Below are 25,443 nucleotides of genomic sequence, written 5' to 3'. Positions count from 1 at the left end.
CAATCAAGTTGCGTTTTGGCAAGTACAACTCGTACTGCGTAGCATTACTAGAGACAATAGTTTCAGTTCACCATCGACTCACACTTTTCAGATACAGCAGAGCTCACACGAACAACAGGCACAACACACAGGCCGACATAAATGCCACAATCCGACTAAGTTCAGCCGTTCGACGTCAGTGATGAACTTTTTACCACAATGGTATGTTTCATATTCAAACCGCCCTTAACTTTTTTGCAGGCTACATCAAAAGTCTGCAGGCGGCTGTCAGTGTTGCCAAAACAGGCCTTGTACACCACTTCCAGGATTATGCAGAGGATAAATACGGCGCAACGATGCATTAGAGTGCAATACAAGCATTCATCCTGGTTGTGGTTTTTTTTTTTTCTTTTCTGGTAATTGAATCGCGAGGTGTCTAGAAATATACAAACTGCAGCAAAATGAAAGAATGTAACCTCACAAACAGCTTGCTTACCGTAAAGTGTTAGAGAGGATTTATGTGGACATGCTGCGCGAAGCTGTGCGTGTTAAATGCACAATGGAATCCGCACATTCAAATGTTACTCAGAAATGTTCATGTAAACATTCTTTATTTTACGGTATGAATATAGAAGCGCTCCAATAATTCTTTGTCCCTATGTATCGGGGGAGCCTAAATTTTATGCAATTACGCCCTTCAACGTCATCCAAACCGATGATGGGGACAAATGACCTGCAAAATCTGCAGAGCACTGGCGGAGAGCTCGACATACATAATCCAAATATTGTGACTTTTTTTTAATAGTCTTTCTGCTGACAACCCTGATGTAAACATCCCACATTTTTGCATATTAATCAAGAAAGAAGGGCCGTTTTTATGTGGAATAAAAACTGATACACAAAACACTTGAGAGTTGCTCCCCCACCCTCCCCTAAATTTCCTTTACAACTGCAATGCACTACATGAAACACACTCACAGCTCTATAGAGTTTTGGGCAGAGAGGAGGTGGACAAAATATCGTCAGGACGACTTGAATTATTAATTATTGGCAATTATTTGTAACACACGCGCACCCACACACACACACACACATACACACACACACATACATACACATACACATATACATATATTTTTTTTTTTTGCAGGATGTAACCCTGCATCATTTATGTTGTCAAGTTAGATTTTAGATCTTATATTCATATATATAAAAACCAGGGTCTTCAGAACAAGCTGACAAAATTGTCTTCCTAAAACTCAACCTCAATTCATTTAATAACACTTTTACTGGTTAAATGTTGGGCATACGGTTGTTGTTGGATTTCATCCATCCGTTTTCTTAGACGCTTATCCTCACGGGGGTCCCGGCGAGTGCTGGAGCCTATCCCAGCTGTCAACAGGCAGGAAGCGGGGTACACCCTGAACTGGTCGGCAGACAATCGCAGGGCATGTGAAGACAAACAGCCGCCTCACAATCACACCTAAGGGCAATTTAGAGTGTCCAATTAATGTTGCATGTTTTGGGGATGTGGGAGGAAACCGGAGTGCCCACCCGGAGAAAGTCCACACAGGTGGTTCGAGCATCGAACCCGGTACCTCAGGACTGTGAGGCCAACGCTTTCCAGCTGCTCCACTGTGCCGCCTTGTTGTTGTATTTATTTCTCAAAATTCTTTGCACTTCATTAAATGCTTTAAAAACTGCAGTACCGTATTTTCAGTGGTATTTCTCTCCCGGACATTTATAGGTGCACATTTATTTTATTTTATTTTATTTATTATTAAGAGAAGGTTGTCATGCCAGGTCATTTTAAGGAAAAACATTATGAGGACATATTTTATTATCAGGATATTAAACTACCTAAATTAAGATGTAAAATATTCTTCACATCTGCCAACACTTCCATGGCAGTCGCGTCTGTTTTGCTGGTCAACTCGAGGGCACAAAGCCCCTGAATAAGGCAGCAGAAACAGAAAGCTGCAACAATGGGAAAAAATAAAAATAAAAATTATACTGCTACAAGAACATTTATTTAAACATAAGCATTACACAATTGAAACATTTAATATTTATTGTACAGCGCTTAGTTCAGCAAGATAAGGAATAAGACTGGTTGTTTTTCTTTGTTTTGGGCTTTATGTGACATTAATTCCAAAAGGAGGACCACCCTCAACCAGAGGTGCTACTGTAAGTTAAGAACAATGTGAGTTCTCAAAGTTGTAAAGTAATTTTTGATTTTTCAAACATTTTTAATCATTTTGTACACTTGCTATAAAGAATATTGTTAAAAAAAAGTGTGACGGAGATCTCATTTCCATACTACTGTTGCCTTGATCATTAGAAAGAATGGCTATTCCTAAATTGATATTTCCTCCTTGCTGTACATTTATCACAGTTATAAATAATGTAAACAGACAACAGCTTATAGCGTGAGGGCACCACAGCTGTGGGTATGAGCCGGGATCCCCACAGCAGTAAGCGCTGACCTTAACCACTTGGCACTTATGTCAATATATTTTGTTTGTCAATATGTTTTTTAAGGGTATAATAAGCAATGTGACCTGATCTTTCTGTAGCCCCTCTCCATATATTAGCCTAATTCCGATCACGCTTTTAAAGGTCGCATTTATCAAGGACTCTGTCGATGCCAGGGGACAAAGGTGATCTCACTGCAAATGTTTTTCTATTGAAGCAGCGCCCTGGCAGCCCCGGACCGGACAGGTTTTCTGCATGAGGCAAGAAAGTAACCCTTCGTGTGCTTCATTCCTTGATCGGTTTTCGTTTAAAAATGGAAGACCATCCAAACTGTGATGTCAATGATGTTTTTGGAAGAAAAAAAAAAGTCTTAAACGGTTGGATGGATTTCTTTATATAGGTGGATTTTTTTCTCGTGTCCAACATCTGGATTATAGGAACTCAAATGAAGTCGGTGTTTTGTTTTGTTTTTTTTTTTGTTTTGTTTTTTGGGGAGGGGGATAGATCACATCTTTAAGTGTTTCTTCTCCAACGCGAAACTGTTTGGACCGCTGTGCTTGGGAGGCATCAGGGCAACAGGAAGGTTATACTTGATATGGACATGAGAGCGAGATCGGCGACTCCGAGCCTTGTAAGGGAACATCTGATTTTATCACGGAATCAGCGCAAGCTCCTCTCATAAACACAACGCCTGAGCCCCGGAGCTCTGGCCAATAACAAGCATGCGAACACAAGCGCCATCCATCAGGGGCGAGCCATGAGAGGAGGAGTTAACAAAGAAGTGGAAGTGAGCGAGAGAGTGTGAGAGGAAAGACTGAAACAGTGATTGTTAAAGTCAATCATTTACACGCAAGTGAACGAAGAAGGATTTGATTTCTCATGCATGCAATGCATACATTGAAGCATTTGTCACTTTGAAGGTAAAGATAAGTACGCCTGCGCATCTCGCTGTATATTTTTGACAACGACGCCATGGCCAACCAGACTGATTTCATCAAACATCCCTGCGAATCAGTTAATGTGCGCCATAGCAACAAAGGCCATTATTTCAGGCAGTCCTTTCCCCCCTCTCCCAATCCCAGTGAGGGGGCCTGGGTTGGCTCGCAGAATGTAAAGGTCACGATCGCTGCTGCCTCTAAGCATGCCTTGCACACAATTTTCATATCCTGACTGCTGTTTTTGCATAGTATGGCTGCAAGACGACAAAAGAAACAACAACAAAAAGTTGATACTGGACAACTGTGTTCTGACTACTTAAAAGAGTAAAATTACGCAGGTGTACTCATAAAATACATTACATACAATTTAATGATGCTATAAAGTTGTGCTTACCAGCCACAATAGTAAATACATATAATATTTGATACAAGAACATTGTAAAAATAAATTCTAAACAGAATAAAGCTCAGTTTTGATTGAGACAGTCATTTCACAATAAGTTTTTAGATTTGCAGAGGGTTTGAATTGAACTACATCATACCGAGAGCTGCTTCTCATACAGTTGTTCCAATTATTGAACTACGTAAGAGACACCGACTATTAGAGGCACCTCTCACGTATGAATGACACAATGAAGGCGCACCGAGGTTTTCAGCGTCACACTGCCCTCGATAAATCGTTGTCAAAACTCAACAGACAAAACTCTGACAGGGGAGGTTAGGACACAACGCGGGGACCGCTTAAGAGATTTGACATGGCCTGCGAGGGGCTAAGGTGGACGGATCCTGGTGTACTGGCGCGTTGCCCCACTGTCAGATGAGTCACAAAAACAGACCTGTGACAGGTTTACTAAACAGAGTCGAGCAGAGCAAAGGTGCCATCTTATATGCCTGATTTACTGCCCGTGCTAATGTGTCATTTAAATGCCCAGATTCTATTACCAGAACTGAATTTATTTACGATATCCTGACGTCGTGTGTGACTACGTGCACGGCGGGAGTTATCTCTTTGAGGTTTTGTGTGACATTTTGCGACATCTTGTACGCAAGTGACTGTAACACAAAACTCTGTACGTCCACCATACAAGTAATGTAATGCCTCTTTAATCCATGTGTACAGCGGGCCAAGTTCTGCGGTTAGCGGCCCAGCGGCAACTGCCAAGTCCACAGTCGCTGTGAAACCGTGTCATGCTACCGGCTGCTAGTGTGCGACATCAAGCCCATGCTTCAGCCGCATGATCCTTGCGTTCAAGTTCAGCCATTGATAAGGCAAGCGAGGGTCCCACAAAAGGTAGCTGCAGTTCACTGGAACCAAGACTGAAACATTTATGCGGGTGAGGCTACTTTAAAAATCTTAAATAACTAGTGGAAAACTTGGGGGAAAGAATTTGGTATTAAGTAAGTAAAGTGGTTCCTTGTCTTATGTGTTTAATTCATTCAGTGACTATGCACGAAAAGCAAAAAGGACATATCTCAAATCATCTTTCCACATTGAAATGAATGGGAAAGCCATTGATCTGTTCCTGGACCCCCCCAAAACCACAAAAAGAAATATTTGTACCATGTTTGTTTAAATCAGAAAAGTAGCACTCTATAGTTGTTTTGTACTTTAAAAAAGGAACACACAGTAATAACATATTTGGATATAAGGTAAAGAATTAGTCATGTTAAGTGAAAATGAACGTAAATCTGGGACACCAGAGAGAAGAGCCTCATTAACAAAAGCACTATCTTTGAATCAGAAAAATAATATGCCCAAAAAACACAAAATATATAATGGTGGTACATGTAGAGGCAAGTTTTTTTTTTTTTTTTGGAAAGATGAAATTGGCCTAAAAAATGCAACTTATTGAGAACAATCAAACAAAACAAAACTATTGAACATTTCATAAATTTTGTATATCTAGTACCGTCCAAAAGACAGACCGCTTTATGATTTGTTGTTTTAGCAATGTGAACATGATCATATGAAACCACAAGGATATGAAGTTTATCTTTGACCTCCGCCAAAGTTGAAATAATTGAAGTGAAAATAATTCACAAAGCTTTGTTTTTGGGTTTGTTTCTCCATTTTATCAGTTAGCTTCCTGGAGGACGGGGAACGGATAGGAGGCACCAATATGATTCCGGGGTGTGGATGAAAAAAAAAAAAAAAATCCCATCTGCAACTTGGATTCAGATCCACAGCTAAATATAATGTCTTCACTTTATCGCTAATGACCCAATTAGACTGCACAGCTTGGGGCCTAGTCCTTTAGTCCGCTATGCAAACAGTGGCCCCCTTTCCAGTGTCCGTCGAGGCGCGCCCTGCCTGTTGGCCATGTAAGCAAAATAATTAGATAACACCGCATGTGCCGTGTTCTCCGCAACAGAGTTTAATGTCGGCAAGAGTGTGAGAGTTTGCAGCCACATGCCTGCATTTGTGCGACAAGGACACAGACACGCTAAGCGCCAAACACTCTGGCTACATTTTTCACCCCCCTCTTTTCCCCTAAACTTCGAGTACTTAAAAATGTTGATATTGAATAATTCTTTTTTTGCTAGATAAAAATCTCAGTTTGGTTTTGGTACCAGTGCTTGGTGCAACAGGATTATCACAGCAAACACTTTGCCTCTTTTTCAAAGTCAAATTTTTGCAACTCGACAAGTAAAATTCTCCACGCGATGGCTCAAATCTTGAAAAAGTTGATGTATCACTGTAGTAAGGTTATAAGCTTCTTGGCTACAGCGCTCCGAGAAATATGGACGGGTTATGTTTGGTGGGAGGTGGAAAAGACACAGGTGAACAATGGCGGGCTGGTGGAGAGCTAACTTGGCCAAGATAACATGGCCGAGGCTTTGCTTAACCACACACACAGACACGCAAAACAAAAAATAATTGACAAAGTCTGTGTCAAATGTGCAGAGAGGCAATGTTTACATGTGTATATGCAGAGGAGGGCATTTGAGGTTCTGTGTTTAGCTGTGCACTGGGGGAGGGGAGGGGAGCCTGGGCTGAGACAGTGACAGACTAAATAAAAAGTCAAGAAAAGGGGGTGGCGACAAGCATTTTTTTCATGATCTTTTCTAAACTGTAACGTTGACATTTTTTGTACACGTTACAGACATTTTGAAATGCTGTAGTTATGGGAAAATAGCGATGGCGCAAGTCGAAAGTTGGGGTTTTCAGTGCGCTGACCAAAAGCGCTTCACAGTTTTTGCCCTTTTCAGTGGGATCTGCCCTGAGCTGCTAAACACACACAAGCCCTCCTCTGTAGCTGCGGCTGACGTCAACCGTCACTTAGCAACGGCCTTTTGGTGTAAAAGCAACGGCGCTGACACCGTTTTCAAAAGAGGCACACAGAGGAAGACAGAAAAGAAAATTCTGAGAAAATGAGAAACAGAGCAAGAGGGGATGAAAGAAAAGAATGTCGATGGGGTGGAAATGTGCCTTGTGATGGTTCGAGTAGGAGGTCAAGTGATAGGATAGATTTGAAATGGCAAACAAAGTGAAATGACAATGACGGTCTTGTCTCTTCCTTGAAATGATCAGCAGAAACCCACATGTTGTCTTAATATCAGTTAGGTCATCTGGAGACTATTAACAGGCAGTAAATTGAAAAAAAAAAAAAAACATTTACAACATTCTTCCATTCAAGTATGGACTCCCACTGTCACTTAAACATTTTCTTTCCTTTTTCCCTGTCACTGGGTTGAGGAAACGTTCAGCGCAGGCTAGGTTCAAAAAAACCCTCTTTCTGAACCTAAAAAGCTGAGCCACCACAACAGTTTTCCATTGTAGGGAACATCTTTGCGCCTTTACGAGCGTGAAAGCGGAGTCCTTCCGTGCGTGCTCGCGCTGCCCTGGGAACACGGCGTCTTCACTCATTCGACATTTGATTTTAAAAGTAACCAGAACGGGCCCTTAACTCCGAAAAGTTGTACGCTGATAGTGCTGCATTCCTCTCTACAGACAAAAAAAATTGTGCATCTACAATGCACAAACTGAGCAAAAAAATGAGCTTTTGACATTGTTGGAAAAAAAACAAGTAAATGAGGCCAAGCGATTCCTTCAAGGAAACGGCGTGTTGCAGGATCTTGAAGCTAAAACAACCCGAAATAAACAATTTATAAATTTGATCTATGGCGACATGTACGTAAACCAAGTAACAACATTAACGCCTCTATGAATATGCCGTGAACGCTGTTCTGACAGCACCTCCTCAGACACCAGCGTAATTAGGGCCGGCCTCTGCTAGACCTATCATGAAAACTAAAGAGCTGCAAGCTAATTGCCGGGGATCGTGACGCAAACCGGTTACCAAGGTAACAGCGAGTTTTGGAGTACCCGCTCCGGCGTTTCCTCATCTGTTTGCACTCACACCGGCAGGCTGACAATGCAGTCGATGCTTCCAGTCTCGGTCCGGACCCGCCATCTCACGACACTTAACCCTTTCACAAATGGCACCCTTGCGATCCCCTGGAAAGCGGGGTGAAATGTTTTCCTGCATGAACTGCAGAGGAACATTTCAAATACGCATCCGCACACTCATTAAAGGTCAAGTGTCATGAAATGGATGATTTTTAGTATGTTATTAATGAAAAAAACAGCAGCCGGTATGGACCCATCCTTTTTTCACCACAAAACATGATTTTGACGTCTATGGCTTTTTGTAACTCCCGCCATGAAAATCCTCTCGAGGGATTTGTTTTCGACAAGAAGCAGGAAGTGACGTTGGAGGCAGTAGCGCGCTCAACCGGACTCGTTTTACCTACGGGAAGATAGCTCGTTGTTCCTTCGTGTTAGCCAAAATTCCGGCTCGTTGCATTGCCGGATATTGCTCAAACACTTGGGAGGATGGATTCGCTCTTCACTTTTCCAAAAGATCCGGTTCGTCGTGAAAAACGGACTGCACAGGTGCAAAGGACGAGAGCTTTGTGGGTGCCAAATGACAGGTAGGTGTGTATACAGCTACTTTAAAAAAAATCCGTAAGTCAGGGGTGCTAAATGTGTCAATGTGCGCATCGGAAGGCTTCCGTGCAGCAGCCACTGAAGGACAGCCTCTGCAGGCCTTGTGGATCGCCACCGGCCTCGTCGACAAGGCCGAGCCGTCCGCCGGCCGACAGCTCCTCGCGGCGGCGGGGCACGGTGGCTCTTCTCCGCCGCGGAAGTGGATCGAACAGGGACGCGGTTTGGCCGCGGCGTCGTCGTCGCCCTTAGGCGGCCTTGTTTCCATCACCGCCGTCGGAGGTCTATCGGGCCGGGAAGTGGTTTGGCCGTGATCCGCATATCATCTAAATAAGGCTCGAAACAATAGGGTAATATTGCCCCGGGCATTACACACGATTCGAAAAGAGCTTCCGTGTCTGAAGGGGCGTGTCCCATAGTAGGGGCCACAGCGTGTTTTCAATGGCGAATGTCCGGGGTGACGTCACGGACAGTAAATGCAGCCAATATGGCGACCTTGGATGTCGAATGACACTTCCGCAACTTTGCGCATGGATGACGCGCTCATCGCTCAATTTATTTTTTCGTATAGACATTGAAGTGAATAATCTTTTCTGTATTTTTCATTTCGATATCTATTTTAGAATGTTTATAGGATGACACTTGACATTTAAAGAAAGAGACTTGTAAAGGTCACAAATGCTGATTCAGCTTTTGATTTGATTTTATGCTAAATGTTTTCCCGTTTGCAACAGTACCCGAGTCACTCACTGTCCATTAATGGTTGCTTAACATTGAATTGGGACATCATGCTCCTCGTAGCCCAACTCTTACACAAGCCTCTCCACAGTGCAGCTCACGCAGACATCGTGTTCACTTTCCCGCGTTCAAAAACAGCCAACTGGATGCCGCGAAGATCCCAAGATTATTGAGAAACTTGGGGCAAAAAAAAACATACAAAAACCAAGCTTCCATTGGAGTGTATGCACCAAGTTATTTAAGTGGAGCAATCAATTTCAATAAATGCCGATACATAATAAACCAATATACTGTACTCCGTTTCCAGCTAAATACAATGAACTGGTATTTTTTTAATGATTAATTTCGTTAAACATCCGTGAGTCACAGAGCTTCCGAGAAAGATTAGATACTATTGTCCTTTTCTAAGTTATCTGACGACTCACTTTTATATCCGAATAAAAAAAAAAAAAAGGTGTGATGCCCATTGTACTATAAAAGGAGTGACGTAGAAAACACTTTTACAAACGCGCACTTTTGCGAGACTGTTTAAGTGCTGAGCGGACAGCTGATAAGATCAATAAACACATTAAAATGTGTCATCAGTAAAAACACAAGGGGACAAGCAAGATAAAGAGACCATTAGATTATACTCATACTACTTTACCTTTCAAAAATTATATATATTTTACATGGGTGGTGGGGGGTTGACACTCCAACACAGTACACGGTATTTCACACCAATTGCTTCCGCTCTACTGCTACATAATTGTGATAAAGAAATTAAAATTACATAACGAGTGGGGGGTGGGGGGAACTTTCCCAGATTGTCCCCATAAAACACAATGAGCATTTATTAAACCTACATATAAAATAAAACGACAATGAAAAACAATCACAAACAAAGCGCATTAGTGTGAAGATGGAGCATTGCGGGGTCTCTACTCCCTACTGCAGGCGCACACGATATTCTACAGCATGATTAATACGTCTTGGCATTTTTTTTTCTTCTTTATAATCAGCCGCTGGTACGTCACCCGGCCGTGACGTCAATGTTATATCATTCCACATGGCTTTACAGCGAGCGAACGTGACAGCCGAGAGCCGCTCGGCCCTTTTCAGCGCCACCCCCCCCCCCCAATCTTCCAGCTTTTCCCTCCGCAGCTCGCTTCTTCTCGTCAGAGAGGAGGCGAAGTTAAGTGCATTATTTACCCCCATCTGCCCTCTTGCACACAAAACGAGGACCCTCTCGCCTGAATTCGACGCCCCATTGCAAGTGTGAACACTGAAAGATTCAACGCTACCTTTTTGGAAAAAATATAACTCAGCATGTTTTTAGGAAAATACATTACATGTAAAATAATTCACAAAATTACACGTAACCTCTGTTAGGTCAGCCCCAAGTGTGGATGTTTTTAAACCCAGGTTGAAAACTTTTTTTTTTTTCCTCATGCTTTTTAGAATGTATCCACCTTTTGATCATATTGCTTGCACTGTGTGCGGTTTTAATTGCCTTTTTTTAAATATTTTGCTTGTCATTTTTATAGTTTTTATGCCGTTTTAAATGTTTTATCTCTTTGTTTTCAAATGCCTTTAATCATGTAAAGCACATTGAGTTACCTTGTGTATGAAGTGCGCTTTACAAATAAATTTGTTTTGCTCTGTTTTTCCAATTTTGAATTTTGATATTCCAGATGAGCCCTCAAAAATAAATCCACTTCCTTATAATAATGAAAAAAAATAGATGGTCAATAATCAATATTTATAGTAGAGTAAAAATTACACAAAACCTGATTGGGTTTTCACCTAGAAATATTGGCATTGTTTTAGTGGACATACATAATTACTATGAGGAGAAGAAATCAATTCTGCTTACGATCAAAGTCTGCAAAGGCCCAATTATCACTTGTCTTTAAAATTTAATTTGACCGATCATCCCACGGTGTGGTGTGTTAATGATTTTTTTCCGAGCCGATCTGCTCAGAAAAACACTTTGATGCGTAAATAGTAAATGTTAATGTTCAACGTTTATGACCAATTCTTGCATGTGTGATCAAAACGGAGGTCAGCCCAACCAGACTCGCCAATTAAGAAGCGACTTCAAGTTCGCGCTGTTGCACAACTGGTTGCGTTTTGTACAATGTGTTGCAAAAGTCATTCACCACAGCATAAATGACAAGCGTTTGCCACTGCTACGTTATCACAGTTATCACAATAACGCCTCGTAATTTTTCTTGTCCAGTGTTCCGACCATTTGTGCCAGCCAAATACGAAAATGATTGGCAATACTATTAAAAAGGGTTTATAATTGCCTGTAGATAACCTTAAATAGTAGAAATGCACTACTTTTCTGTGAGACTGATAAATTGGCCTGTCAAAACAATATTGTACTTCTATATTGGTGTGTGTGTGTGTGGGGGGGGGGCTTTCAATTTAAAAAAAAAAAAAAAGTTTTTTTAAATCGATGATAAGATTCTAAAATCAGCATCTATGTAGCTGGCTTTATTGGACCATTTGCATTACATCGTTCATTTTTAGTTACTTTGAGGGCAGGGAACTTAAAGTGCTGCCTTACAAATTTGAAACAGCGCCTACATTTGAAAATACTAACATGAGGACTTAAAAATGGTCAAAAATAGCGTAAATTATTTAAACCAATGTCTCCTCTGTCATGATTGATGCATTTTAATACCGGGAGAAAAGTGTGGGAGTAGTACTTTCTTTTAGAGTCAAATTTAAGAAGTTAGCTGTTTAAGAAGAAGGTTCCTCAAGTCGCTGCTATTTCAGCCTCTTCTAGGAAAAAAAAAAAAAAATGAGCACCGGACGCTTCCGTGCAAGCAAGGTATAGACCCATCTTTAATCTCCCTTTTATAGCCAAGATTAGGGAGAAAGTTTTTTTTTAATCAACTCGGCAATTTCTTGAATTTAAATGGACTACTTGACAAATTTCAGTCAGGTTTATCACAATACAGAATCTGCTCTTATCAAGATGGTAAATGATATCAGATTGAATACTGACTCAGGAAAGTTGTAAGTTTTGGTCTTGTTGGCTCTCGGTGCAGCTTTTGATACCGTAGATCACGATATACAGTACTGCTAACCACGTTGGAAACTTGGGTAGGACTAAATGGAACGGTCCTTAAATAATTCAGGTCCTACCTGGAGGACAGGACCTACTTTGTAAATACTGGAAGTGCTCAATCTCAACAAATGGCAATGACAAATGGGGTCCCTCAAGGGTCAGTTATTGGACCCCTCGTGTTCAGCCTGTATACGCTACCATTGGGTCAAAATTTTCCAGAATTTTAGTTTTGACTGTCATAGTTATGCAGATGACACACAGTTATATGTAGCAGTGTCTCCTGATGAATATTGTTCATTTGAGGTGTTGTGCCACTGTCTAAAGCATTTAAATAACCGTAGAAGCCAAAATTTCCTCCAACTAAACCAAAACAAAACTGACACAATTGTTTTTGGCAATAAAGAAAAAGGGATTGCTGTTCTTACATACCTGGACTCACTGTCTTTAAAAGGCATACACCAAATCCGAAACCTTGTTCTAGTAGATTCTGACTTGACCGTCAACAGTCATACCAAATCAATTACTAAAACTGCCTTTTACCATCTCAAGAACATAGCGAGACTGAAGGCCTGCGTGTGTCAAGCAGACCAGTAGAAGCTCATCAATGCTTCTATCACAGTTAGACTTGACTATTGTAATGGTCTTCTGACTGGACTCCCCAAAAAGAGCATTTAAACAGTTGCACCTCATTCAGAATGCTGCAGCTCAGGTTGTGACCAGAACAAAGTGGTCAGAGCATATAACTCCAATCCTAAAGTCCTTGCAATGACTTCCAGTCAGCTTTAGAATAGTTCTGCTACTAGTCTATAAATCACTAAATGGTTTAGGTTCTGAATGCAAGAAAGAAATGCAAATGGAATACACACCCACTAGGGGTCTGAGATCGACTGACTCAGGTCTAATAACGGAGTTCAGAGTCCAAAGCAGCATTTAGCTATTATGGTGCACACAAATGGAATAAACTGCCAACAAAGGTGACGTCAGTCCCAAATGGGAATGTTTTTGAATACAGATTAAAAAACTTTTTCTCATGCGTTTGAGTACTTCCACTTTTTGGTGACACTTCTTGCACTAAAAGTGGTTTTGATTGTACTTTTTCAAATGTTTTCATCTGTTTTAATACTTTTAATCATGTAACGCACATGGAGTTGCCTTGTGTATGAAATGTACTGTACAAATAAATTTGCTTTGTTTCTTTTGCAATACTACTGAAATGTGAAAACAGTAAATTATGACTATTGTATTTCATATATTTTCGGAGTCTGTAAACCCTGAAACTCTGCTAAAATATTTTGTCAAACACATTCATCAAAGCGACATAATACTTTTGTTTTTTTAAGTTGTTTGATGACATTGTATAATTGGCCAAAAATCTTTTCACGATTCACCCAAAGTTCCATATGGAAGCCAAAGATTTTACGACAATCCATCATACTGAAACAGTATCCATAATTATTGTCTTGTTGCCAAACTTATAGAGTATGCTTGTGAACATAAAGGTGACTTGTGTGAAAGTGTGACGTCAACAACAGGTCATTGTGACTGAAACCCAAAGTTACACATTTTAGTCGTGTGCACAGGCTCCACAGTTTCAAAGAAATCGTGCCATTTTACCTGGACTATAAAGAAGCTAAACATTTTGGATAAGGCAATACCAGTATAAAATTTTAGCTGCTTATATTATGCTATACTCTATTGTAACTCACAAAAAAAACACCATGTTTTTATCCTCCAAAAATGTAAACAAAAAAAATAACTGTTTTTCTCCCCCAGAGAGTTTATGGATTTGAAATGCAAAGGAGGGGTTGCAGATAAATTGCGTATGCGGAAAAAGAGCATGTGCGCTATCATTAGGGGACCAAGTGACTTGTTCGAACTGTGCGTCTCTCATGAAACATCTGTCGCTGTTAGGATAGAATCTCTGTGGTGATGACCAAACATGATGATTTATCGCAAGATATCGCAGGTTCAGTTTCAGGAAAAGGACATTGAAGGATGTTCCATTTCTGGTACTTTTCCTTATGCCCCTCCTTAGCTTTTCCTTTCTCTGATAGCACAAAAATACATAAAACAAAGGACCAAAAAAAAAAAAAAAAAGAGGATGCTTGTGGTATTTACACTTTTGATGCTTAATGTAGTCTTGTGAAATCAAACATGATGATGGTTTGAACGCCGAGAGGGTTGAACTACAAACGATGCTACTTTGGGGGTATTTGTCTGTGCAGGTACTGACAAGAATTTTGTCTGTCTGCGTCTTTCTGTTGACTGTGGCTGTGGTGTAAAACCGTATTTTATCAAAATATTTCTAATATGCCCCTCACTAAAATACCAGCCTCCCTCTGAAACTGATACCTAGAAGACTAAAAGCACACTACTGTATAAAAAAAAAAAAAAATCCATACGGTACTTCTTAAAAGTGAACATCAGTGTTAGGGTTATTGAATGCTGTGCACCTCAGATACATTATATGCATATATAAAATGTGAAAAAAAAAACTACAGTGAATTAAGATGAAAATCAAAGAGGCCACATTAAAGCTTGTCATGCTGCATGGTCTCTGAGACTAACATAGGAGCTGAATTTTAGAACAATAAAAGCAAGTGTGCAGATCAGATTTTTTAACCAGGGGACAATGCTTATATAATTGGAAGTATGAAATGACTGTATAATTATGTATCTTGTCACAATTGGATTTGTTTTCCCCTGCTGAACCTGGCCTGATTTCCTTTTTTTTGTATTTACGTCAACATTCTTCACTTGACCCATATCGGATACCGTAGTGTTTATATTGACTAAACACATGAAAGAAAGCAAAATGTGCAAAATGCAAAATGACAACAACACTGAGCAGGAACAACACAGACATAAATGATAATAAATGAATACTATATTAAGCATTACATACAGTTTAGTGGCCCTGAAGTGATGCTTCCTGAGATATGTTTATCAGGTAACCTCGAGATTACGTCACTGGCTGCCAATGGTGATCTATGTAATGTATCATATTTTCACCATATTGGCTGTCGCTGATCAACATATTTCGATCTCCACATTTTGTTTTGTTTTTAACAATGTATTTGAGCATTGCTATTTACACACGACGAAAATGTCTTCTTCGTCCTCCTTCGTCCACAAAACAAGACTTGAAAGGGGACAGGTCAGCAAGTCTTGTCTCAAAACTCAAAGACATCTCACTTGAAAGCAATCTTTAAGCTATTCTTTACAGCGCATGATTATAAAAAATTCACATTTCTGTGAACTCACGACGGTCTTCAGTAAAACTCAAAAGAACTCGAGATTGTAATCTTTTTATCTCGTTTGATTTTTGGATTCTTTACACAGGATGGGTCTATGGATTTACTCTGCTAATTTGGATGTTCTGGTATCATGTTTGGTGCCTTATGTGTAAACGCGTGTATGACAAATGAATTCCTCGACTCACTGAATTTTCATCAGCAGGAGAAAAAAAAAAGACGCTTGTGACATTAACAGCTATAAAACAAATCTAAATACCAGTCACAAACAGCTGAAAGGCCTTGAAACTCAACGTGACTGCAAATCTGCTAATAGTGGCCGACACAATGAGTAAAACAGTTACAGGAAATGAGTGATACGGTCTGGACATACTTTTTTTGTCTGCTCTGTTATCATCTGGAACAAAGCACGAAGGACAGAAAAACTATTTGCGAGGAGATGGCTTAGCACTCTACGTGTGAACGAGGGGCGCACTGATTACAGTAATGTACATTTGCACTTGTAAAAATGCTCCGATACGAAAACATCAATTCTGTATATTACCAAATTATTAAACGTGCGTTGTGCAGTTTGGCAGAGAACAAACAGTTCTTCAAAAAAAAAAAAAAAAACTCCATCTGTGCTTGTTTCAAGCCAGTTAGCGAAAACTCTCAGTTGAACTTTAGTGTAAAACCAAGACATAAAGAAAAGTATGTCATTTTGATGAAACATAGTTTCATCTTACAAAGATCTGCTAGCCTCAAGCTTGTGCATGATGCGAAATGCAATAGACGGGCTACAGAAATTAGCACTGACGTCACAACATGAACTTTTAAATAACAAATGACACTAACAGCATAATACAGAAATATCTTCTACTCATATTTGCAGGTATATACTTTCTATTCTGCAAGAAAAAAAAATGGTACATTATATTACTGCATCTTATCCGCGATGGTCTTGTGTCTTTTTCATCAAATCTATGCGAGTTACAGTATCTGTATGTGGCCACCAGGCTGAAACTTATGCCATGTTTAATAATCTTGTATTTTCATCACAATTGCAAAACGTAATATTGGAATAACGCATTATCGAGTATCAGAATTTGTTATCTGTGAGTACTCCAATGTAAGTACACTACTTTCCGAAACACATTCAAAAATTTGATCCAAGAACAAATTGTGATGGGAAAATTATTTTTGGCCATGCTTAACACTTTTTTTCAATACTGTATTTGACTTCTTTATTAGGAAGATCAAAGCTAGTAAACAAGATGCATGTCCTCTAACTACAGTGCAGGGAAAAAAGTATTTCCCCATTCTCAAATTCTTTTTTGCATAAAGAAAGTGGGGAAACTGCAAAAAAATAAAAATGATAGAATTAGAGAAGGGGGAAATACAGTACTTTTTTCTCAGCAATGCATACTGTACCTGCATTTAGTTGTAATTTTCAGCATTGTCTACCTCATTTTTTTGTTTTTATTGCTACCGAGCGTTTTTGCTCCCATTAATAAGCCCATGCTAGAACGAAAAGTATATCCAGTTAAGATAAATAAGAGTAATGTTATCCCCCTGCTGCAAATGTATGTTCAAGACGTCGGACATGAACGCGATTCAGCTTCATACAATAGCAAACGGAGTTCCTGATAATACAGTATTGCACATACAGTATATTGTCACAAAAATAATGTACGTCATAAAGATGAAAAATGTTAGGACAAGGTGTTGCTAAAAAGAATATTCACGTGAAATTCCTTCCCATGACAAAACCCGTTGCTGGCTGTCAAGTGCTTTTCAGTAAAATCAACAGCAACCACCTCGCTCCGCTCATTCCGATGATTTCATTCCTCGATAGAGTGACAAATAACTTTTCTATTGTGCACCTTCACCTGCCAAATATCTTCCAAATATCTTTGTTTGAAATCAGCAGTGGTATTTTTGTAGTTACATAAACTGGAAATGGCTGACATGAGGCGGTAAGACTGCTGGACAAGTTCTACTGTCGAATAGAAACCAATGGAATAGAAAGAAGTATATACAATATGGAAACCATATCACAAATAAATACTATACAATGTACGTACGATGCAATTTTTGGAGAATATAAAATATAAATAACTATTTTTGGTGTACAATTGCATGGGAAAACTGTATACATCTATCCATTATCCAAGCCGCTTATCCTCACAAGCGTCACACCTATTCAAGCTGGCTTCGGGCGAGAAGCAGACTACACCGTGAACTGGTCGCCAGTCAGTCGCAGGGCAATACTGTATACAGTAAAGTAAGTTAGTAAGTGCAAAAAATATAGCATAACTAGGTTTTGAAAATTTTTTTGTTTAGTATCAAAAATATATCATTAGCCTGATAGCACAATTGTCGATTTTCAACGTACTGTCACAAAAATCTTGTCAATTGCTTTTTTCTTTGTGTAAATTCTCAGTCATCCCATCCAGGTCACGATTGTCCTCAAAGATCGAATCAGTACGAGTGACATTTTCTTTTTTCTTGAATCTTCTTTCTTGAAAACGCTCAAATATGACTTGAGCAATAATGCTATTAGGCTAACAATACATGTGTTAAAAAAAAAAAAACAGGTTGAGAGGGACTGAAGCAAAAATCACCAAATCAGATACGCTAGCCACGTTGTCACCTTCCATGCGGCCCGCAGCCCGGAGGCATATTTGCATGCTATCTGGGGATTGTCATGATACGCTACGCCATCCTAACCAGATTAAATGTCTTAATTAGTTGCTTTATTTGTGATATTAGTTCAGTTGCTGCATCTCTTGCCATTCACGCTCAATGCCAGCGGTGGGAAGCAATGTGGCACAAATATTGTTACTGTTCTTAAAGTGCCACTAACACGTAAAACGTCATTTTTAGTACGTTTTTAATGAAAAAAAAGGCAGTCGGAATGGACCCATCCGTTTTTTTTCACCACGCGTCATGATGTTGTATATGGATTTTTGCATCTTCCGCCATGAAAATCCTCTAGAGGCAATTCGTTTTGGAGACAAAGCAGAAAGTGACGTTTTTTCCAGACTACCACAGTGACGCTTTGTCTGTTTATACCAGTTTTACCGGCGGGAAAGTAGCTGTTTTTGTCTGCGTGTTAGCCAAAATGCCGTCTCGTTGTATTGCTGGATATTCCTCGAACACTCGGGAGGATGGATTCACTCTTCACACGTTTCCAAAAGACCCAGTTTGTCGTGGAAAAATGGATTGCACAGGTGCAAAGGACGAGAGCTTCGTGGGTTCCAAATGTCAGGTACGTGTGTGTATAGAGCTATTAAAAAAAAAAAATAATAGCTGGAGGTACGACGTAAATCTCTCAAAACAAAAGATCCGCGTCATAACTTAATAAAGTACGTAAGTCAGGGGTGCTAAATGTTTTGATGTGCCACGAGCTGCCGGCGGTATTGTTCATCGCTGCTGCGGAGGTTGATCGGGCAGGGAGGTGGTTTGGGCACGTTCAGGAGGAGGAAGGACCCCCCCACAAGCCAGTTACTTTGCCTCCGGAGTACGCTACATACTGTCATACATACTGTCGGGGAGTCTGTTGTTAGTTAAAAGTGATCCGCATATCATCTAAATATGGCTCGAAAACGATAGAGTAATATTGCCCCGGTCACTTCACTCGATTGTGAGATGTTCTCTTCTCCGAAAAGAGGTTCCATGTCAGAAGGGGCGTCGGAAAGATCCGGCACAGCGTCTTCTCAATGGTGACTCTCCCAGTGTAACAGCTGCAAACGACGTTGCAGGCAATATGGCAACCACTGGGATGTCGAGTGAGATTTCCGCAACTTTGCGCATGAATGACACAATTTTTTTTTTTCATATAGACATTGAAGTGAATAATATTATACGTAGTTATCATAACAATATCTATTTTAAAAGGTATATAAGCATGTCGGTGGCACTTTAAGTAGATTTTTCAGGAGTTGGTATTTTTGACCGCTGTTTCCTTCCACTCACTGCATTTGAAAACAGATAATTGTTCTTTCTAGACCGTACTTCAGACTTGTTACTCCATTGGTGAGAACATGACAAAAAAATTAAAAAGAAAGGTTAAATTTTGGGGACTTTAATCTGTACTACAGTATTTGTGCTGTTACCAAGGTCTTTTCTTACATGAGTATCGGTACTTTAATGCAAGTACAAACTGGTGTGATTGGCTCATTCCAGGTAACAACATTTTTTTTTTAAACGGCAAATTATTTGACAATTTTTTTATCTTTTCAGGAAAAACAGGCAATCAACTATCATGACCCGCCACCATCAACGCAACACTTTTTACTGTACTGCATACATCAGCCATTTTACTGTGTTTAGTGCAACCCTGTTAAAGATACAGTACTCAGGCACCTGTAAAACATGTTTGAAAAATATTGTTCAACAAATTATTGACAATTAAATAAAGAATAGTATTCAAATAAAAATTCATTATTTGAGTGGAATCAGTGCTAGTCTTTTATTTACACAAGAATCTGTACTTGGAGCATGAGTACTTTTTCCAACTTTGTTCAATGCAATTTCTGTTATGTACTAGAGCAGTACATCAGTCTGTATTGTTTTGGGGTTTTTTTGTATTTTAACTTCAGTAAATGAGAAGAAAGAATATTTGTACCATTTTATTCCCAAAAGAATTTGAGAATGCAGTTTCTGTACTTTTGTACTTAAAGTAAAGGCTGAAATTTAATTTTAACTTTAACTGTAGTTAGTTGATTCAGTATATTATTTATATTATTCTGATATCTTTTTTCCACAACTTGCAATTGAAATGAGCACTTTTGCCACCCCCTGCACAGTTACATTTCTATATTTTTGTACTAAATGTACATTTCAGATGCTGTACTTTTATTCAAGTAAATGAGTTGAAGCAGTACTACTACTACTAGTACTAATACCTTGAGCGATGCCATTTTTACACAATTTGTATCTCTACTTAAGCAGAGAGAGTGAGTGAGTAGTTTTTCCCAACTCTGATTAATGCAATATCTGTTCTTTTGTACATTTCAATCTGTTTTTTTTTCAGTATATACTTTTACGAGAGTAAATGAGTTGAAAGCATACTTCGGTGTACCGGTCTTTCTTTTTCACACTAATTTGTGCTTCTACTTACTGGTAAATACTGAGTGATTGCCCTTACTGCCCCTGCTCAATGCAATTTCTGTACTTTTGTACTTAAAAGTACAGACTCTGAAATGTACTCCTGACTTTTACATTTGTGAATGAGTTAATTCGCCATTTGTACTTTTTCCACAAAAAATGTGCACTTCTCGTGAGCCCTTTTGCCACCTCTGCACAGTTACATTTTGTACTTAATGTACATTTCAAACGCTGTACTTTTATTCAAGTAAACGAGTTGAGGCAGTACTACTACTACCTTGAGCGATGCCATTTTTACACAATCTGTATCTTTACAGAGGGTAAGCGAGTACTTTTTCCAACTCTGATCAATGCATTATCTGTACTTTTGTACTTTAGCAGATTTCAATCTGTTTTTTTTTTTAATATATACTTATACTGGAGGAAACGAGTTGAAAGCATACTTGTGTGTACTAGTCTTTCTTTTTCACACTAATTTGTGTTTCTACTTGCTGGTAAATACTGAGTGATTGCCCTTACGGCCCCTGCTCAATGCAATTTCTGTACTTTTGTACAGACTCTGAAATGTACTTCTGACTTTTACATTTGTGAATGAGTTAATCCAGCAATTGTACTTTTTCCACAAAAAATGTGCACTTCTCGTGAGCACTTTTGCCACCCCTGCACAGTTACATTTTGTACTTAATGTACATTTCAAACAGTGTACTTTTATTCAAGTAAACGAGTTGAAGCAGTACTACTACTACTACTACCATGAGCAATGCCTTTTTTACACAATCGATATCTCTACCGACGGTGAGCGAATACTTTTTGCAACTCTGATCAATGCAATATCTCTTATTTTGTACATTTCAATCCGTTTTTTTTTCAGTATATACTTTTACTAGAGTAAATGAGTTGAAAGCATACTTCGGTGTACCGGTCTTTCTTTTTCACACTAATTTGTGCTTCTACTTACTGGTAAATACTGAGCGATTGCCCTTACTGCCCCTGCACAATGCAATTTCTGTACTTTTGTACTTAAAGTGCAGACTCTGAAATGTACTCCTCACTTTTACATTTGTGAATGACTTAATTGGGCATTTGTACTTTTTCCACTAAAAACGTGCACTTCTCGCGAGCACTTTTGCCACCACTGCTTAATGAAATCTCTGTAATCTTGCACCTTTCTGAGGCTGTGCCGTTACTTTGATTAATAATAATAATTAATGATCTGTAGCTTCACTGAACTGCTCAGCTGCAAGTGGCCACGACGGGCTGTTTTCCTCCTCGAGTGAACATGTGAGTCTTGTTGTCGGGATCGCGATAACAACAATAACAGCAACAACAGCAACAACAACAACCGTGGAACTGCGTGGAAGTTACGCGTACCTGTTCGCGGGATATGCAGGGTAAAGACGGTCTCCGGGGCATTTTACAGCTGCCGTAATAACTGCTCGACGTCTCCCCCAGGGACACGCAACTGGAGCGCCTCCTGGCCCGGATGACGGGAACCCTGTCATCCGCGCCGGAGCCCCCGCTCGGAGCGTCCCCGGGCGGGCAGCACCGGTCGAAGCCGAGCCCCAGCAAGGAGCCGCAGAGCCCGGCGGCGCAGGCGAGCAGCGGCCTGAGCAGCGGGGACAGTCCGCCCAAACTGGTGAAGGAGAGCAGCCACACCAGGCTGGCGAAGATCAGGACCAGCACGCTGTGTTTGAGCTTGAGCGTGGGGACGAGCGTGACCAGTCCCACGCAGCCCAAGACCAACAACAACCTGCCCACCATTTGCATCTGCTGCTGCTCCTCTCCCCATTGCGAGAAGCCGAGAACCGCGAAGTCCCCCAGGTAGCAGGACGCCGGCAGCGACAGGAGCCACCAGCGGCTGCCGTCCTCCTCCTTCTTCTTCTGCTGCTGCTGCTGCTGCTTCCTCCTCCTCAGGTAGAAGGTCAGGAAGAAGAAGGCGCAGCCGATGCTGAAGAGCGGACTGGCGGACTGCGAGATGCCCGACACCAAAGTCCGCAAATCCCACCGAGAGTCGCTGGGCGAGCTCCGGGAGAGGAGCACGGACAGAGCCAAAATGACAACGGCGCCGACGTACACGGCGGAAACCCTGAAGACCTTGGAGCCGAGCAGGTCTTGGTTGAACCACAGAAGCCCGCGGGGGTCCTGCTTGAGGGGGGTGACGCAGCTTTTCACGTAGCCGTTCCTGAAGCCGTCCGAGCGGCTGCCTCCGTCGTGCTGCTGCTGCCTCGCTTTACCGTGTGCAGCCTCTCCTTCCTCCCGCGCGGCCATGGCTCGAAGACCGCGACTCGTCGTCCGTCCGTCCGTCCGGTCCCCCCCACCCTCCCACCCCCCCGCGCCAAAGCCCCCACTCGACGATCTATTCGCGCTGCGTTAACGCCGGACTACATGGCGGCGAAAGCGCTCCGGTGCTCGGTCCCACGTAACATGCTCCTGCGGCGGTGCGGTGGCACTCGAGAATGAAGCCGAGATGGTTGTTTTCACACCGGGCGCCCTCGCTGGCTCCGCCTGCAGGCCGCGACGGGCGTTGCACAGACCCGTGGACTGATAAGGGGCCTTCGGGGGCAGAGAAAGAATCATAAGAAAAAAGATGCAAAGGCAAATAAAACCATTTTCAGTGGAAGTTCAAGGTTAGATTGAATATTAATTAAAAGCTAGAGTTCAACTGCTGGTTTTGAGACGTTTTTAAACAAAAAACAAAAGAAAAACCCTGAGGCACTCCCCCTTTCACAGACCCGGTTTTGAAACTGAAACGATGCCTGCTTGTGGGTGGGTGTTTTTTTACGCCACTTTTCAGGCTTATACAATCTATTACAATTGTCTATCATCCTCAAGTACAATTTTAGTTACAATTCCTTAGGAAATAACATTAACTAATAATTATCCATCCATTTTCTAGCTACATATCTTCACGAGGGTCACGGGGAGTGCTGGAGCCTATCCCGGCTGTCCACGGGCAGGGGGGGGGGGTACAGCCTGAACTGGTCGACAGCCAATCGGAGGGCACATGGCGACAGACAACAGTCGCACTCGCAAGCACACCTATGGGCAATTTAGAATGTCCAGAGCGCCCGGGGGAAACCCATGCAAGCACGGTGAGAACATGGAAACTCCACACAGGCGGCTCCGGAATTGAACCCAGGACCTCAGAACTGTGAGGCCAACGCTTTACCAGATGATCCACCGTTCCCTCGGAATATTCATTCGTAGACTCGTTTAAAGTAACTTGCGCACTGGAAAAATAGTATTTGTCAACTGTCACTGCTTCCTAAAATTAGACTTTCACAAGAAATGCAAAATTTAAAATTCTTTAGAAATGTTATATTTTTACATATTTAGATACTCGTCATCCCAAATATATATCATAGTATATAGTAGTATCATTTCTTCCGCCCGACCCCCCAAAAAAGCTTCATATTCAGTTTGGGTGTTGCATATTAGCATTTTCTACAAAAACTATGCTAAGGTCTGGGATGCCTTTATTTCCCATGATTATTAACATTCTTATTTTTGTATCTGCACCTAAATAAACAAATCAAATAAAAAACGAGAAGTCTCGTTTCGTAAATGTCCCTTTTTTATGGAAGAGGGGATGGCTGATCAGGAAACACGCGTGATCATACATAATTTATTTTTCAGCTCATCCTTTGAGAAGCAGCGAGAAACAGCGCGTCCGGTGTGGAGTTACATCCTTCTCCACCTGGGGGCGATGAAACTCATTCAAATGTTCGACCCACTGATACTGAACTTGACAGTGACCAGTTCAGCAGTTCTCATGCTAACTAAACACAAGAAAGTAATTACAACAGAAAAGTGTGCGTTTTGCAGTGAAATGTGCTGGGGTTTTTTGTTTTTTTTTTTTTTTTTTTTTTTGGGGGGGGGGTCAAATTCCTGAAATGTTTTTGTATGAACATACGAAAAAAAAAACATCCATCTAGCCATCCATCCATTTTTCTTAGGCACTTATCCTCAAAAGGGTGCTGGGAGTGCTGGAGCCTATCCCAACCGGCAGGAAGATAGATAGATAGATAGATAGATAGATAGATAGATAGATAGATAGATAGATAGATAGATAGATAGATAGATAGATAGATAGATAGATAGATAGATAGATAGATAGATAGATAGATAGATAGATAGATAGATAGATAGATAGATAGATAGATAGATAGATAGATAGATAGATAGATAGATCACTCGAAGGTACATTCTTCTTCTACGGATAGATAGATAGATAGATAGATAGATAGATAGATAGATAGATAGATAGATAGATAGATAGATAGATAGATAGATAGATGATAGATAGATAGATAGATAGATAGATAGATAGATAGATAGATAGATAGATAGATAGATAGATAGATAGATAGATAGATAGATAGATAGATAGATAGATAGATAGATAGATAGATAGATAGATAGATAGATTTTTGGGGGTGAAACTTTTCTTAATGGATCACAAACCAGAAGGAGCAGCCCAATGTCTGCTGAATGGAAGCAAAAATCGTGGCAAAAATGGTTTACCTATTTACAATTTTAATTGTTGTTACTTGGGGGCACGGTGGATCAGCTGGTAAAGCGTTGGCCTGGCAGTTCTGAGGGCCCAGGTTCGATCCCGAACCCGCCGATGTGGAGTTTGCATGTTCTCCCCGTGCCTGCGTGGGTTTCCTGCCACATTGAAAAAACGTGCAACATGTATTTGACATTCAAAATTGCCCCTAAGTGTGATTGTGAGTACAACTGTTATCTTTCTCCACGTGCCCTGTGATTGGCTGGCAACCAGTTCAAGGTGTACCCCGCTTCCTGCCCGTTAAAGGCTGAAATAGGCTCCAGCACGCCCCACAACCCTTGTGAGGATACGCAGCTAAGAAAATCTATATATGTATGTGGATATTTGTATGTTTATATGTATCGACAATTGGAATATAAACATAATTATGACATCATTTTGTCAGTAAA

The 25,443-nt window shown here is 40.7% G+C and overlaps 1 protein-coding gene across 3 annotated transcripts in view; it reads right to left on the bottom strand.

The window, feature by feature from the left end:
- Positions 1 to 22,776, bottom strand: part of pde3b (phosphodiesterase 3B) — a 53,750-nt gene extending 30,974 nt beyond the window's left edge. For all 3 annotated transcript variants that reach the window (XR_009794144.1, XR_009794145.1, XM_061814182.1), the window contains exon 1: positions 21,856 to 22,776. Coding sequence is in view for 1 of the 3 variants with exons in the window: in XM_061814182.1 (XP_061670166.1) it covers positions 21,856 to 22,752 (897 nt within the window). In the remaining 2 variants the exon portion in view is untranslated. The remainder of the gene's footprint in view (positions 1 to 21,855) is intronic.
- Positions 22,777 to 25,443: the final 2,667 nt, after the last annotated feature.

This window comes from Syngnathoides biaculeatus, chromosome 3 (assembly GCF_019802595.1).
Source record: "Syngnathoides biaculeatus isolate LvHL_M chromosome 3, ASM1980259v1, whole genome shotgun sequence".
In the NCBI taxonomy this organism is placed as follows: Eukaryota; Metazoa; Chordata; class Actinopteri; order Syngnathiformes; family Syngnathidae; genus Syngnathoides; species Syngnathoides biaculeatus.
The sequence above is the reverse complement of the archived record's forward strand: the minus strand, read 5'-3'. Positions and strand labels throughout refer to the sequence as shown.